This window comes from Scomber scombrus, chromosome 9 (assembly GCF_963691925.1).
Source record: "Scomber scombrus chromosome 9, fScoSco1.1, whole genome shotgun sequence".
Taxonomy (NCBI): Eukaryota; Metazoa; Chordata; class Actinopteri; order Scombriformes; family Scombridae; genus Scomber; species Scomber scombrus.
The window spans coordinates 6,428,775-6,446,306 of NC_084978.1; the positions used below are offsets into that span (position 1 = coordinate 6,428,775).

The 17,532-nt window shown below is 38.0% G+C and overlaps 2 protein-coding genes across 2 annotated transcripts in view; both read right to left on the bottom strand.

Moving 5' to 3' along the window:
• Positions 1–17,532, bottom strand: part of afg2a (AFG2 AAA ATPase homolog A) — a 294,269-nt gene that overhangs the window by 195,288 nt on the left and 81,449 nt on the right. The window lies entirely within an intron of this gene.
• Positions 167–11,242, bottom strand: adad1 (adenosine deaminase domain containing 1 (testis-specific)). The gene is made up of 12 exons (XM_062426206.1): positions 11,065–11,242; positions 9,802–9,942; positions 8,231–8,401; positions 8,038–8,109; positions 7,434–7,559; positions 6,261–6,384; positions 3,191–3,361; positions 2,878–2,953; positions 2,575–2,731; positions 2,091–2,325; positions 670–802; positions 167–280 (listed from the first exon to the last, which is right to left on the bottom strand). The coding sequence occupies exons 1-12, from the start codon at positions 11,240–11,242 to the stop codon at positions 167–169; spliced, it is 1,698 nt and encodes a 565-aa protein (XP_062282190.1).

Sequence of the window (17,532 nt, forward strand, 5' to 3'; positions counted from 1 at the left end):
CACAAAACTCCTCTTAAAACATGAACAAACCACAACAGAGACTTATTACCAGAGTAATTAAATGCCACAGCAGCAAGTGCTTCTCGAAAAGTAAATCTGGTTTTCAAGTTTTGAACGCAAATGCTCCCAGAATGTAGACGTTTTTCCAAAGATAGTTCGGCTTTATTCACATGCTGAAGTTATCACTAACCGAAAGCTTGACCAACCAGGAACCGAAGCCCTGCTGCAAGAGGTACGCCTTCAGCACATTCTTGGCCTCCTGGTACGGTTTCGCCATCCTCTTCAATTACAAAACAACAACAGAAGTCATAAGAATAACAGCACATCTTACAGATAACGTTTATAAAGCAAATGTCATTTATTTCAAATGTCAAACAATGTGGAGAGGTTCAGGAAAAAATGGTATCGCAAAAGTGCTGCTCATTTAAGAGAGGAAGAACTATATACAAACATGATAAGTTATTTTAAAAAGTATATAAACTGAAAAAATTAGGTGAGCTGTGTGACTGGAGCAGAATGGCCAAGGGTTGCCAAAATGGGAATTACAGTTAAAACTACACATCATGTCAGTTGATTAGTGTTGCAGTATTATGTTAGTTAATACTGTAATACAAAGTGTTACTTTGACCAACATTACACAGAGGTGTAGTGTGGAGCTGTTGGGATTACCTTGGCTTCTCTGTAGGAGCTCGTAGCCAGCAGGTCCTGCCTCTGGGCCTCTTTGGCCACCAACTTGAAGCGGTGCAGCATCGCTGCTTTGCATAGGCGGCTTGCCAGAGCAGGGCCACTCTTAAAGGGAGACCTACAGCGACAGCATACAGACATAGCTGGTGATGTAATCACAGACAAGTCGGTAAAACAGCAGGAAAGTAAATTTAAGTTATGAATTGTGTACAGGGTTGTCTAGCAAAGAAACTTGCCTGATGTGTTAAATATCTCACCAAGCTAAGTAGAAGCAGCTTTTACCCTGCCAATTACATAATTGCAGGTTTAATTTAATTGCATAATTTAATTGATTCCCGCAAATCCAACACTTATAATGCAGGAAATTCCTGCACACATTTATAGCGATGCATATTAATGTTCAGCCAACGTCTGTAGCGGAGCTAAATGCAGGACGATTAACTACATAATATACACTCACGGGCCTCCTTATTAGGTACACCTGTGCAATCTAATGCAATACAACAGCTCTGCTATAAATTCTACATTTATGAAGCGTATATATATTTTCATTTTTTGTTGACAAGAAGGTGATAATTCTACTTTATGTTTATTATTGAGTGATGGTGGTGTATAAGAGTGCATTATATTGAATGGTGTACTTGAAAAAAGTAGAATTCATAGCAGAGCTGTGTGGATGGTGACTATAGTTCAGAGAATATAAATACTTAAATATATATTAAATAACTAATTACTATATAATACAGTTTAGAGAATACCTTAAATTGAAGGAGGGTGACAAAATACATTTAGCGCCAAGAACAGGACACGGTACGACCTATAACTCCCCCCAACGAAGTAAAATCCCCCCTATGTGAAGCATTTAAGGGGGGAATTCCTCCCAATTTTGAAAAATGAATTTCAGGCCCTGTATTTTCAGTAGAGAATGACAACTCAACCTAAATATGACTCTAAACCACTTATCATGTATTTGTTATTCATTATTTTTGCATCAATGATGTGATTGACATTAAGCTCTGAAATGTAGTTGCATGTTTATTAGAGCGGTTAATTATTCTTGGTTAACCAATTTTTTTGACTATTTATACATGTCGGTCTGCCGATTAATTTGCATACTACAGTTGGGTACTGAGCTCGTTACTTCACACTATTCACACTAGGTCAATCGGTGCTAAACTTCAGTACCTTGCAGGACTGAGAGTGAGTTGTAGTTAGCACAGCCCCAAAATAAGTTTTTACCGACCCAGTTGAGTTCAGTCACGATTGCTTTCATAATAGAGAAAGAAAGTTAAAAAAAAAAACACCTGAAAACATAAACTAGTTGCCAGCATATGTGTCTGATAAACAAATTTTTTTCACCTACAGTATGACACCATACTGCCAACGTCCTATACAATCATCCTTACTGCTCTGTGGTCCTGCCCTCCAGACCATCCACAACCTCTGGGGAACTGTCTCCTTCACTCCAGTTAATGCCGTAGGTCAACTGGCAACTGTCGGCACTGTTGGTAGCCACAGAGGGCACCAGGCTGATGAGGGGCCTCATCATCAAGTAGAACATGGGCAGCTGGGGGTCGATCCCTTCCACGCGTTGGCCAACGGAAATCTCCATCCCGCGAATATCACTGCAGCCTGAATCACCTGGAAGGGTTAGGATGCACAGACAAACAATTTCAACTGTTTAAATCAGTTTTGCTTCAACAATCACATCCTGACAGACATCCACTATCCCTGAAATAAATACTACAGCTTACAGTTTGGTGGGAAAATGAATGGGCACTTTGACTAGTTATTGTCAAAGTGCGGATGTGGACTCCTACAAAATACTGCATGCATTTTGACAGCTAAATATCTTTTCCCACCCTCACGATAAGCATTTCGTTGACTTGCCTATGAGGATGCTTTGGACATAGACAGGCTCGATGAAATGGCTGAGCAGGGCTCCCTGGTAGCCCAACACTTGCCACTGGGTGATCTTGTCTGTGCTGGACATACTAACCACCTTGGAAGCCACGTGATCGAAGGCCGACGAGAAAACTGAGAACACCTTCAAAAAAAAAAAGAAGAAAGAAACAAATCAGTTTGTGGCAACAAAGCAATAATATGGTGAACAGGTTGTTTAACTTTTATTTGCTTTTAGCATAAAAGGCAACATTAAAACCCATTAGGAGAGAAAATGTAACAGAAGCACACCTTGCCCTCCACTGATAGATGCAGGCTGATCTCATTGTTGACTTGCCATGCTGATATGGAGAGCGGGTTCAGACACCTGAGAATAGAGCGTGAGGACAAGCATTTGAAGTCTTTGCATCTTTATAAATATAAATTGTGCTACTTTATCCAGAATATGCATATTTCGTGCCAGAGTGTACATGACATGCTGTTTCATTCAGTAACACATGTATTAAAAATAGGGTTAATAACCAACTGTGCTACATAAAACCTTAAAAAACGTTCCCATCACTTTCATCCTTCCGGGGGATGAAGCAGAGAATCAAACACTCACAGCTTGGAGGGGATCTGAGCGGCCCCCTTTGGCAGCTGGTTCACGTAGAGGTGGAAATTGATGCCGTTCTTCAGGCTGAGTAGGCCACTGCTGCTGTTCTGCTGGAAGATCGACTTCTCGGTCAGATTGGCCGTTTTGCTGAAGAACATCAGCAGGTGCCGGTACAGGAACCTGACGACAACATGAGAATGACTCATTGCGATGTTACATCTGGAATATGCACATGAATTTGATAGCAGTGTCGAGAGGTGAAAACCTGCTATAAGAAAAAAGGAGATTGTGTCTTGAATAATTGAGTCAAACAATCTATTAAGGGTGGGAATCTCTTGGCACCTCAAGATTCGATTAATTTCCGATTCAGAGGGCGACGATTCGATTTTAAAACGTTTATTGATACATATTGATGCATCTCAACATATCACATCCTCATTTTTCTTCATTACGGCATGGCTAAGTTTTCATCAATTGATACAAGAAGTTAGATAAATATGAACTCCCTTTTTTATATAGAAGTTATTTAAAAATCTGGATATCAACATTCAACATGCATGTTAAACACAAATGTCTCCACATTAAAATAAGTAGCCCAAAATAATTGCTAAATAGTATAGATCTAGTAGGGGTGAATTTCACCTGCCTGTGTGAGAGTAATAAACTGAGGGCAGAGTGCAGCTGTTTGTTATCATGTCTCCAGCGGTGCAGAGCAGCCTCTCTGCTGCACTGTTAGCTCCAGGACAGACATCACTGTCCAACACTCTGAGCAGCTGCATGGTTGTAGAGGTGAGACAGACTGAGCACCGAGTTATGTTCTTCACCTCAGAGCTTACATTGTTTCATGCTGCAGTGTGCTGGTCAACTGCTCTCGTTGGCTGTGCCGCTCCGCTAGCATTAGTTGAGTGACAGCGTTGAAAGTTCACAGTAAACTTCACGATCGTCTCTCAAAGGTAATTATTTAGTAATTCAATCAAAAAATGCTTGCAGTTACTTCTTTTAAGTGATGAACTACAGATTGCCTCACAGTTTGGTTACGCATTTGTCGTTCGTCAACATCAAGTTATTAACTAACATTTAAATAACCGATTCTTGACTTTTGTGAATAGATGCTGAGTCGTCCACGGCTGCATAGCGATGCATCGTATAATCGAGAAATTTCCCCACCCATACAATCTATATACACACTTCAGATGACGAGATGTGAGTTAATGTGCATTATTTTTAAAAATAGCAAAATCTGAGGCTACAACAGGAAATATTCCTCACATATTACAGAAATTGAAGTCTGACATTCTTGTGGTAAGGTCTTAATTTTAACCCTTGCATACTGTTCATATTGTGATTCATAATTAGTGTCTTCACCAATTCACATTGATAAATTCCCCATTAGTCATTCATACATGTTTGATTCATCCTTAAATGAAAAAAAGAGACATTCACAATTACTATTTTATGTTACAGGAGGACTTGATAGGAGGATTTCATATAATATGAAGAATATAACATGTTTCAATGGTGTTTTTTTACATTTTGTAATTTTGAATATACAAAAATGTGTAATATAAATAAAAAATATACATCATATGTCCATTTTTGTATACTGTTGGTTACATTAGGGAAAGTCAAGCTAAAAGAAATGTGTATACAGTGTTTTTACAGCTCTCAAATGTAAAAATGGGTCAGATTTGACCCTGAACAGTATGTAAGGGTTAAACCTGCTGTATTAAAACCAGACTGCTAAATATAAACCAACTTTTTACCCTAACAACACTTGCATGATAACACTGCTGAATGAAATCCTGTTAAATTTGAGTTGTATCTGTATCATGTTGTATCTTATCCAACTTTGCTCCTTACTGTGTAACATGAAACAGTTGATGGTTTAACAATTAGTGTAGTTGTGTTTTTGTCTGAGTCAGTGGATAAATCATAGTTATGTCAGTTTCTAAGTCTTTAATGTGTTTTGTTGTTTGTTCTTTAATTCAATGTGATAGCAACTTAAATACTATTCCTTCAACTAGTTGAACTCTTGACTCTAGTTTCTATGTGAGCGGTGCTCACTTTAAAGTTAACGAGAGATATTTTCAAATCCTGTACAAATGTACTAAAGAACTGGCTGAGTAGAGAGAGAAAAGGTACAGCTAGGTGTTTAATATTCCCATCTTTCATGCTGTGTTGAGGAATTTTGTGTTAAAAAAAAAAAGTCAATTAATTTATTTTAAAAAATATAATAAATTGGTCTCAACTGAGCCTACACAAAATGACACAAAGTACGCCTCTTGTTTTTGGAAACATCGGAATAAATGTCTATATCTACATTGATATTGTGTATTGATAGCCTATGTTTGTCCTGATTGAGATACCATCACCCCCCACACGTTCTCGGAGGTAAGAGCAACTCTCCCCTCACTGTTATGGATCTACGTGTCTGAAATAAAGTTAAATTCAAATCACAAAAGCAATACATCCTTGTCAGTTACACAAAAAAAATATTTGATACTTAATAATGAAGGTTTGATGCTAATATGAAAACAACTTTATGTTAGCATCATGTGATGTTTGCAGGTCTCTGATAACAAGAAATCATCTCTGTGATACATCAACAAATAGATGTGTGACATTTAGCTTGACTGTGTGACACATTAACTCATACGTTATGTAATCTTGGGGGCATCAGGGAAACCCACATTAAGAGTTTGTATGTTTCACCGTCTCTGTTTAACAGTGACATTCAGTTTCCCCTCTAGGGGATTAATAATGTACTGCTCATCTCTTATCTTACCTTAAAAGTGACGCTAGCATACATTATAAGGGTGTGTGAGGACTCAATTACCCCACTGGTAAAGAGAATATACTTAGAAAATGTGTCACCTATGAAACCACATCTTAAAAACTTCTGAGTATTTGAAGGTCTTTGTACTACTGTTTAGTCTTGAGGTTTGGGGCCTTTCAGGGGGCTTTGATAGACAGTATTTCCGATGTTCAATACAACATTTGCATCAAAGGGTTATGAGAAACCAACTTGTTTTATATGCAAAAAGTAACATTTATAAACATTGGTTGTGTTGCAACTTACCTCATTAAGGATCTCCGTGCGGTTACTACTGCATGTGAATCGTGCACAATGCGTCCGCTCATCGATGCACTCTCTTTGGTATTGAAATTTCCAGTTCCGAGAGCAACCACCTCATATCCCCCAGCTAAAAGACAGAAAGAGTGGGTAAACACTGTCCAGCAAGTGTACTTAACTCAAGACTATTTGTATGCATTTCACTTTTGGTTGTCATAGTACTGTAATGTGGAAGTGTGATAATTATTTCCTCGGAATAAGCAATAACAGCTTTTGGCCAACATCTGACTCTGTAACAGATGAAACTAAAATAATTCATCCTGTCTAAAATTTAAGAGGAATCAAAGGCAACTCTATAAATGGGTCTATAGCCAGGATTGAAAAGTTTCTGTAGATGAGAAAGATCTAACACTGAGAAACAAACTATTCAACATTGTGGGAGCATAACTTTACCATAAATCTCAGTCATCTGATAATGAAACTACCAGTTTAAAGGACAGGATATAGACCTGCTTTGGTACTACCTACACCATTGTCACACTGAGCCAACCGAGCAACTTAGCGTTAGGGAATTTTCCATCATTTACGTCAATGATTGGCATGTTCTGGGTCAAGCTAGGCTTTGCGGTAATCGCAAGGCCGCACCATATCTTGACTAGAAGACACCGTCTCCCCTTGAGATAATAGTAGGCAGTGAGTCTGCTCCTTTTGGGGAAAACAGGAGGCAGCCCTGACAGTGTTGCTATAGCAGCCGAGGTCAGATATATGTTTGCCTGTCTCTATGAACGGAGTAGAGGTAACTGTAGTCAGAGGTTGTTGGACTTGTTGGATGGAGGACAAAGGCCCTGAGTTGCGTCTAGATGATGTTTTTATCTGTAGACCAGTAAACTAAATTCTATATACTGTAAATGTGTTGGCATTATCTGTGTGGTTTAAGACTATCTCCTGAGGACTGAAACTTCAGAATCGAAGGGACTTTTCCCTTGATCATGCTAATAAACATTTTCAACGCAAGACATCCTGGTTTCCTGTGTACTTTCTCTCCACTAACGTATGGGCTGCATCTTTAAAAATCTACAACACTAAGAATGATAGAAGTCAGAGGAAACCACTAGATGTACAAACAGCCTTTTACCAATTTTTTACCTTGCCTTTTTTTCTTTGTGAGAGCTCACTCACCGGTCTGAAGGATGAATGCCGCTGTGGTGCCTGCACAGACGGAGAACTCTGGGTGGCTGTTCATCAGTTTAGTGAGCTGATCCCTGACGGCGTTCGGAAACTGGAGGTTGGCAGAACGCTTCCTTTCTGAAAATCAACAATATAAGGTCCAAAATTGTATTTAAGTGCATTGCATCTACACAACAAAAGCTAAATATGCTCAACAAATGAAAAACAGAGCTTGTGTTATATTTTGGTAGAGAGACAGAGAGAGAGAGACTGATATATGCAAATATATATAAATAGTGGACTGCTTTTCACTCATTCTCTACCTCCAATCCAACTGAACATGTGTTGAACTTGTTGAAAACCAGACTATCTAGTCAACACTAGTAAATTGTACCTCTATGTCAGGACTTGAAATTCAATATTATATTTCAACTGTTCCAATACTTCTGTTATGTGTCTGAGCATCAAATGTTTAACACTGAAGTCCAACATGTGTCTGCAAAAACCCATGTTAACTGCATTAGACATTAAAATGTTTTAAATTCTAATACTTTAGGGTGTACTGTACTGCCAACTCACAAAGAGGCCAGCAAGTTGTAATGAAAGTCAGTATTACCATGAATAGATCTATAAGGATGGACCTCTGAGATGGAGGCCTCCTCTCTGACTGGCAGGGGTGGAGGAATACCTAAGAAAAGGAACAGACATGGAAAAGAAGTAAGTTAAGTTAGATTTTTTTTTTTTTACATTTACCAGCACTAGAGGAATCATCAAAGTCTGCTACAGAAACTGTTTATAGATAGACTAACCTAACGCTCCAGGGAGGACAGACTTCAGACTTTCCAAGTTGGGCAGCAGGTCTTGCAGAGCAAATTCTGCTGCTTTGAGCCGGGCATCCTTCTTAGTTATTCCCATACCAGTCTTGTACTCGACCCCGTCAATGACCACACAAAAGGCAAAATAAAGCCCTAGTATGTTGCCTGAGTGAATGATAACAAAAGGAAAGAAATCAACAGCAGCGTAATCCTCAATTACTTAACCACTGACTTAATCCATCAATACTTTCCTGTCATTGCACATGCATGAAAATAAATATATATGTATATACAATTTATATATATATATGTGTGTGTGTGTGTGTGTAAATATATATATATATATATATACACACACACACACTTATCTCAACAATGTGTCAACAGCTCTTGTTTGTTGTTGCATGCAGGACCCTGAGCCTGCCTGAGGGGAGAGTGGTGAACATAGAGTGACTGAGATGTGAGGGGTCGTTCGTGATATTTTTGGCCCGTTTGTGGAGACGGCTTGAGTGGATGTCTTTCAGGTTTGGAAGAGGACAGCCAACAATCCACTGTGCAGTCCTAATCATGTGAAGAGTGTCTGGTGTCTTAAGTGTCTGGTTTACATTCTAAGCAAACAGTTTAGATGCTGATGTCGCTTACCGGGCCCTCATACAAAGACAGGAGCAGCAGTTGCGGGAAATCAGTAAATGTGATATTTGGTTGGAATGAAAACATGGCAACTGTGGACACTGGGAGAGGGATTAAAGGTACTTTGCTGATACATGCTGATATATCATGTTGTACTGGACATCAAAGGGAAAATAGGCAAGCATGGACAATTTCAAAGTTGAAATCAATTTTGACAATTGATATATCCTTGAAGTCATTTTCCAAGCAAAAATGTCAAATATGACCTAGTTCCAGCTTCTTAATTGGGAGGATTTTCTGCTTTTGTCTATCTTATATGATAATAAACTATAGTAGATTAGAAGAAGTATCTTTGGGTTTTTGCAGTTTCATCCAGGGAAAAAGAAAATAAATCTTAAGCTGCTTTCCTTCGGCTTTCTTTCGTCATTCATCATCACTGATTTATTACATTTCATAGACAAAATTATCCTGGTATGAGAGAGCAGGTATTATTATTCTGAATCTCTGTCAGCTTAAAAAGAACAGCAGGTGGTAGAGATGTGTGATTAACTTTATTTTAGCCTTCTTTTTTTTTTTACAGCGTCTTAGTGTTGGCAGAGATTGGAGTAACATCTCTGCCTGTTTTTCCTATTTTTTTTGGCTGAATCCAAATAAAAACAGCATGGCACTACCATGCTGTTTTTATTTGGATTCAGCCAAAACCAATTGTGTAAAATATTTTTTTGGTTACTAATGGTACACATGGTATTCTGATTACAATATGTGCCTCACAGAGCTGCTAATTAAAGTTGGCATAAGAAAGGCAGTGCTAGGTCAGTCGAGTTTTGAAGCACAACCGTGGATTACTTTAATAAATCATTAGAAACCACAGGATCAGATCGACAAGCTTCCAAAGAACAATAACAGCAGCAGTGTGTTTGCTGAAATGAATTTACCTGTGGTCACCGTCTCCTTCATCTCCAGGTGGAACTGCAAAACCTGGGCGAGCTGATGGAGCAAAGACACAGCGTTCGTCTCGCCACGCTTGTATCTGTCGACCAGCGTTTTAGTTGAGATTTTTGGTTTGTCGGGATAACCTAAAATTGGGGAAATAAAGACACACAGAGAGGTAAGATTACAAGTTTACACCAATCTAGATATGCCTATTTCACTGTAATAAAAAGACTGCCCTGTATAATCAATCTCACAGTGGATGAATCATGTGTAAAAGCTACTATCTGGAACCGGTAGCGGGCGATAGATAATAGGGTTGGTTGCTGCATTCATTAGATCTCGATACCTAGAGGGTGCTCTTAAAAAAGTGTTGGTACTGAAATTTTCAGAATTTGGGTGAGATGTTACTCCCATGGTCATTTCTGGAGTAAACCACTTGACATTGAGATGAGAGAACATTTAATGTTTTTCATGTGAAAATGTAAATATCACAGCTGTTCAGTGTTTCTCTTCTAGGCTTTTACACAATGAGTTCATTACCATTGAAAAGTATGAAGAGAGATACAGTTTTTTTTTAGATGCACTACAACATGTGGTTGTTAGCTTTGCTGGTAGCAAAAAATCCTAGTTGGGGATGTTTGTCACTTTCTCTTTGGGGATGGTTGTCACATGTTGGCATACACATACTGTATGTGGTGTTATATATCCAGTCCTTTCTTTCTTTTCATATAGCAACATTTTGTCAGGAAGCCAAACAAGGGCCAGACTCTACCAGATGTGAAGCTCAGAGCAGTCAGAGAGGTTAAACAAGGATTTAAAAATAATCCACTCATAGGAATAATTTTTTCTGTTTATGTTCTCTTGATGGATGAGATGTGTTAGGTTGTTGTATATCAATGAAACTAAACATTTTAAATTCATAGCAAAGATTGCCTACATTTTATTTTATTTTTCCACATTATAATAACATAGGGACAACCAACCCCATAGTGTGTGACTAACAACCCCACGATGGAGACGGTTGTCACAAGAGCACAAGACATACATGAAGGTCCACATCTTTTTAACAGAATCAGCTTAAGGAGAGTAAGGTCACTCTATTCCTACCTGACACTTTAAGCTTTCATTACCCATTATAAGGGAGTCTATATTCGGTATACGGTTAATGAGGAATTCAAAGGAAAGTAAAAAGTGTGACTACCAACCCCTTTCTCCCTACTGATGGAGTCATGTGAGATCCAAGCTAATCTCATTCTGAAACTCACCGGATTTATTTGTGCTTTTTACTTGCTTGTCGAAGACGTCTTTTTTAGGGCTAGGCGCAGTGGACAGAGGTTGACATGATGTACTCAGTCTTGACTCCGAATCAGGCAAATTCTTCATGAGAATTTGTGCAAAAGAGGCTCCTCTCGAACTACGAAATGATACACCAGATGGCAACATCTTGAAAGCTTTTTCAGTCGCTGAAAGGAGGAAAAACACGAAATTGTGGTCAAAGTTTCAACTGGAAAAGTCAATTTATAATATAATACTGACACACACACACACACACACACACACACACACACACACACACACACACACACACACACACACACACACACACACTAGTTTAGCTCTTCAAAAACATTTCTGGAAACTTTAAGAAGTCAGAGCGTTCAATGGTAACCAATGACTAACTTAGCTTAGCAGTTGGTCCAAGTTTAAATTATTATAATTCACAACTGTGGTTGAAATGATTAAGTTGAGCCATTTTACTACTAACCAAGTAGTTATCTCCCTCTACTTGCACACAGATATCTAACATTAACTTACCGTTAGTGGTGTTACTAGTTCATTCCTGATAATAAAAAATACCAATGGAAATATTCTTAGAAGGTTATTTGTAACCCTGTAACTACAATTTTGAAGATTTTTTCCTTGTCAACAATTGAAAAAACTAGTTTGCATTACTTTACCATTCAAGGTAACTGGTTGATAATGTTGATGGTAAAAAAAAATAATATTAAAACTTAGTGAAAAGTTAACATTTAGTCCTTTATCTTACACTTAACTTGAATGCTAACCTAGTAGCTAAAAGCAACACATCTAATTTAACCCCCCTGTAGGTGTAGATTAGCTGTAGACCATACATTATCCCTTTACTTTATACATGCACTAGCTCCCATTATACCTCCTTTTTGGTCAGCAAACATCAAACTTTTAACATAATGTCCAAACTCACCACGCTTTTAAAACGGCTTTGGCTGTGTTGTTTTTTAAAAGAGGCTCGAGCCCTCTCTCTTACCGGTCCAGGTGGTTGTCGCTATGGTCGCTACCCGATGTGGGCGTGTCAGACGCACGTGTGTTGGCTGTAGTTTGATTGACGGTAAACTGAGATCGTTTGTTTAATAAGATGATCTACACTGTTTGGTAAATAGTCGATGCTGTGTTGGGCAGCTATTTTGTAGCAGGGTTTTGATAGTTTTGACATTTTCATTAATTTATTTTTTATTTTTGTATTAAGTTTTAGTTAGTTTAGCAAGTCATTACGTAGCTTAGGGTAGGGTAACTGTATTGATCTCTCTGGGGCAGTGGCGATTTTAGACTCATTTTAAGGGTGCTCAAACACCCCTAAATTTGATCTCAGCACCGCTAACAAATAAATAAATAATTATTAAAAAATTATTTTATACAGCTTTAATTATTTTGCAAGCCTGTCTGTAAGAGATGGGACACACACTTATGCTGCAGGTTAAAATGGTTTTATTATAACAGGTTTAATGTAGGGGAGATAGGGGCTTGTTGTCACTTGCAATTATCTTCTCCACCAGAGGGCGCAACTAAAAAGTGGAATACTAGTTTTGTTCCTTTATATGGTCAGGTGTCACGTCCTGTCTGAGAAGCAAATAGCACATTGTGAGCTGAGATGAGCACCAATTAATCATTTTGCACAACCCAAAGTAAAAAATATCAACTTGATATATTTCAAAATAAGCTTCTTTCAGGTAGAACAGTGATAAACGTGGACTTGTTAGAGGAGAGATTAAGGCATCCTGTCATACCTCAATCATTGTTCTGTTTTAAGCTAAGTTTGGGGCAACATGTCTCAGTCATTTTGGGGTTAGTTGTCACATATGACTTAGTGAGGAAATTCGTTTGTCAGGTTTTGTTTGAGTTTTTATGAATGGATCTTCCAGTTGTTGTTGGAACTATGGCCACATTTCAGAACTGGTTTAAATTTCATAATTTCTGTAGTTCAATTCAATCTGGAATTTTGAGTTTAAGAAAGGTAAAACAGGCATTTGAGGCTGAGAGCCATAGCCTACATGCCAGCCTAAGGACTTTAATCCAGTGCATGTTGCATAATATTTTGTGTTAACATTTGTTCAATGGCCATGTTCAATGACTTTTTCAAACTTAATGATAAACATTGTCTGTGCATGACTTCAATATTCACTGAAAATGAATCTGATTTTATCTGCAATTAGTTTTGCATTGTTGCATCAGTTAACACAATTATTTTTTCACTGCTAGTTTTAATTTTAGTCTTAGTTTTAGTTAACTATAGTAACCCTGTTTAGTAGTTGTGACAAATTGACACTACAACTTTAAGTTGTCCATTGCCTTCCAGAAATCCCTCTCCATCACAACAAGCTTTTATACCACTATGATTTTTATTTTTCCTGCGCATCGTTTTAAGTCCCAACACATTTTCAGGATTTCTGTTGTCATTCATTGTAGTCCAGTACTTTGGTCCCGACTCCCGACTGAAATGTCTCATCAACTAGCCTACTGAACTGCATGGGTTGCCATTCATTGTTCATGATGACTCTGGTGATCAACATTTCAATTTGTGTAATATTTTGATGTATGATTATTGGAAAACAATATCCCTGCAGCCTCAGTTTTACTGTGTGTCTTGTGCTATTAAACAATCTTAGCTGGGAGCAGCATCAGCAGATAGCAGTGTAATCAGCTCTCAGCAATCACAAACAATTTCTTCTGAAATTGCATTTTGTATTCTAATGTTGTTATATCTAATATATCAGTCAAAGGAATGAAACAAGTACTTTTACTTTGATACTTTAGTACATTTTTCTGCTAGAACATATGTAGTTTAACTTAAGCAGGACTTTTCATGCAGGGCCTTTACTTGTAATGAAGTATTTTTACAATACTACATTGGTATTGGTAGGATCAAGGCTAGGAGTAAGCGAAAGAGCTGATTCTGTGGTATTTGCTGTTCTCTGATAGGTTCATTGTGAAAAACATGATGTTGAATTAAGTCACATGGAGTAACATATATAACCTGACCTTATGTAGTGATGAGTGCTGCACTGATATATCCAGATATGCTGGTAGCTTGGGTGTTCAGTATTATATGCTATCTCATGCTGTATAGCACAAACTGTGAATGGATCTTTAACCTAAGAGAAAGAACACAATACCAGGTAATGCTCTCCCCAAATGTAACATACATCTCATTTTGTAATTATTCTTCGATGTTGGGCGTTGGCGTGTGTTTGTGTGTTTCACTCCTGACAGTCCGGAGTGCTTACAGGAAGAAGAGACCACCAGCTTGCCTGTAGACCTTTGATAAAATGGTAAATGGTGTATTTATACTGGACTGTATTTATTTAATTCCTTTCTAGTCTTCCGATCACTCGTTTTCCACTTCAGCTGCAGGAGCTGGAGATCAAAGTGCCGAGCTTCCGGTGCGTCTGGTGGGCGAGAGGTTAGAACGCATGCTATGTAATCACTCCCTGTCCCTGGTTCGAATCCGAGATTTATGTTGCAGGTCATTCCCCTCTCTCTTTCCCCGTTTCCTGTCGACTTCTCTGTCTGTTACTATATATATATATATATACTATATACAGCTCCGAACTCGTTAAAGAAACCCACTTATTTTAGCAGCCTTCAAATTTTCCACAAGGGTTATCTGTTGGTCACTGTCAGATAGTTAGACATATGCAAACAGGTATCACATGTAGGGAAGGAAAGTAATAGCAGCAGCAATGTGGGCCTGCAGATGTACACCTGTATACATCTCTACATGTATACATCTATTTGCAGAGCCAGAGACCGGTGAGGACTGTTTACTTTTAGTTTTAACATTGTGAAAAAATACACTTGACGATCAACTTACGGTAAAACCACCCAGCCACCATATCTGGATAACTCAAACTCTGTTTCATATTATCTCATATGATGGTGGCAGGGAAAGTGATTTGCTCTCCAGCAACTTTGCTCCAAGTAGACTAATAACAATTGTTGTTTTCTCCCAAGAGTTTTTAATCAAGTTATTAGAGCAAAAAAACCAAAACAAAACAAAACCAAAATGTACCCGACTAAAATTATAGACAGACAGATAAAGATACTGTATTAGACTTCTGTCGCAATGAAACTTAGTGTTGGCTGTAAAAGATTTAAGTGAGAGATAAACTCCTGTCACCCACCTGCTGACATCACAGTTGTGGAATGTACGCAGGGGCAACTTCCTCCTCCCCAGACACATATTTGCTGACAGTACAGGTCAAACACCCACTCTGTGTGCATGCATACATCCTCACTATGCAGACACGTAGCCTAATAAATATTTGTATAGAGTTGCATATTTTGGTTTGTCTTTCATTATTCCAGCATGGCTGACTGTTTGGTTCAGGAAATTCCCTACATCTGGATCACTTAAAATAGTTGATGATTACAACGTTGTCTTGTTTTGTAGCCATAACAAAATAGATAAGGGTTAAACATGAAGTAAATTAACTGCAGCATGTGTAGACATAAAGTGAAATAGTGAAATATGCTATTACTGCCATGGTGAACCATTGGTGTCACGTATGATGAATTTGTGGTATTTAAAAAATATACAGTCATGGGCTAATTGACTAATCCTTATATCTTTGATAGAGTTAATACATTCTGCATAATTTATTTATGTTTTATGTATCTGAAATGTCTATAGCATAAGAAAGTTACATTGGTATTTCCCTCTAAGTCATGTTTTCCACGTTTTTCTTTCATTTCATTCAGTGCTTTACATTGTTAAGAGCAAATGTGGGGGTGGGACAGAGTTTTCCTTCTCATTTCTGCTTGCAGAAACACATGAAATAGTTCACTGGGGGTCTAAAGACAGAGGATGTTGTTTTGATGTAATGAGTATAGAACCCCCTGAGGCCACTTTGTGAATTGTGATATTTGGCTATACAGATAAAAATTGACTCAACTTAACATTTGCTTTGTTTGTATTAGAATATATATATATATATATATATATATATATATATATATATATATATATATATATATATATATATATATATATATATATATATATATATATATATATATATATATATATTTATATAATTCAATGCTGACAGACAACGCAAGCTTATCTTAAAGGAATAGTTTGCCCTCTTGCTGAGACTCTGTTCATTAAATGTGATGTTCACCAACCAGTTAGCTTAGCTTAGCATAAAGGCGGTGAAAAAGTTAGCCAGGCCCCGCTACCTGTAACAAAATCCACCAACTAGCACCTCTAAAGCTCACTGGTTCACATGTAATACCCTACCTTATTTGTTTAATCTCTCCAAAACAAACTCTTGTGTCAAGTGCCTCATTATTACCATGATGTTACCAGGCAACCAATAGAGACTCCAGGAAGTACAATGGCGCATGGATTTTGGTGGGAGTTCAGAGATGGGTCATCGCTGTAATCACTCAATGCTCTCATTGACTCATCCGCTACATAACAGTTTTGGCTCATTTTGTCACTTCATCAACTGTGTCAATGCATGCGACACAAGTTTTGTTGTTACCATGAAGTGACCATGTTATCAATAAGCTGAGACTCGAGGAAGTTAGTGCACGCCGTAGATATATCCAAGGTGCACCCATCGAAGAAATGCTCCAGCATAAGGCCCCTGCAAAACCACAACATAATCATTTTACACTTTGGACTTTTGATAGATGAAACAAATACACATTTATTATTAAAATAAACCCCTTGAGATGAACCATCTTGTTTTAAATGTGGTCTGTAACACAAATATACAGAGAATACAGTGCGTAAAGCAAAACGATACAAAAATGCACTCACACGTACACACGCGAAAGCCCTCGTGGGCCGAGCCACTTCCACGCCTACTGATTCCCCCCAAAACCCCAAAATACATACAGGAAATGCACACATACCCAAACAAAGCTACATTTAAATGCACCTACACATTGGAAGTAAATTATTTCCATTTAAAGTATAAATACATACAGGAGCAGGTGTTTTAAGTGAACGATAGTTAAAGAAAAGTGCATTTAAGAGATAAACCGCGTGAAAAGTGAAAATTTGGTGTTAACCAGTTTAGCAACATTTTTTAGGTGTTAACCAATTCAGTGACTCATACATAAAGCAGTGATTGATTCAAAGCACATTTACAGAAACTATAATAAAGTACGCTGAGAGGAAGATTTGTTTCATGAGGTATTCTGATATATTAGTTATTAGGTATTAGTGGTGCTGGATTTTTAATGGTATGTATTCTCCAGGTTGATTGCTGTTCACTCCGCTGTAGCAATTCTTCACTGAAGTCCTAGCGCAGTGGGTGTAAAGCAAAGGGGGCTGACTACCTGTGGTTTGAGGCTTGACGTTGCTTGTGGAAAGGAAATGCCAAAATCGAAACTTTTTTGTATGAAACAGGGGTTATTATGAGAGGCTACTCGCTTCATGTTTCGAAGGGGGCTTCAATTTCCAA

Excerpts from the sequence above, each read along its gene's own strand:
- adad1 (XM_062426206.1), bottom strand. The coding sequence starts at position 11,242 with ATGTTGCCATCTGGTGTATCATTTCGTAGTTCGAGAGGAGCCTCTTTT. Across the intron at positions 6,385-7,433 it reads GGCATTCATCCTTCAGACCG|CTGGGGGATATGAGGTGGTT; the intron begins GTGAGTGAGCTC and ends TCTGTCTTTTAG. Across the intron at positions 2,954-3,190 it reads GCTCAGATCCCCTCCAAGCT|GTGTCTGAACCCGCTCTCCA; the intron begins GTGAGTGTTTGA and ends CTCTATTCTCAG.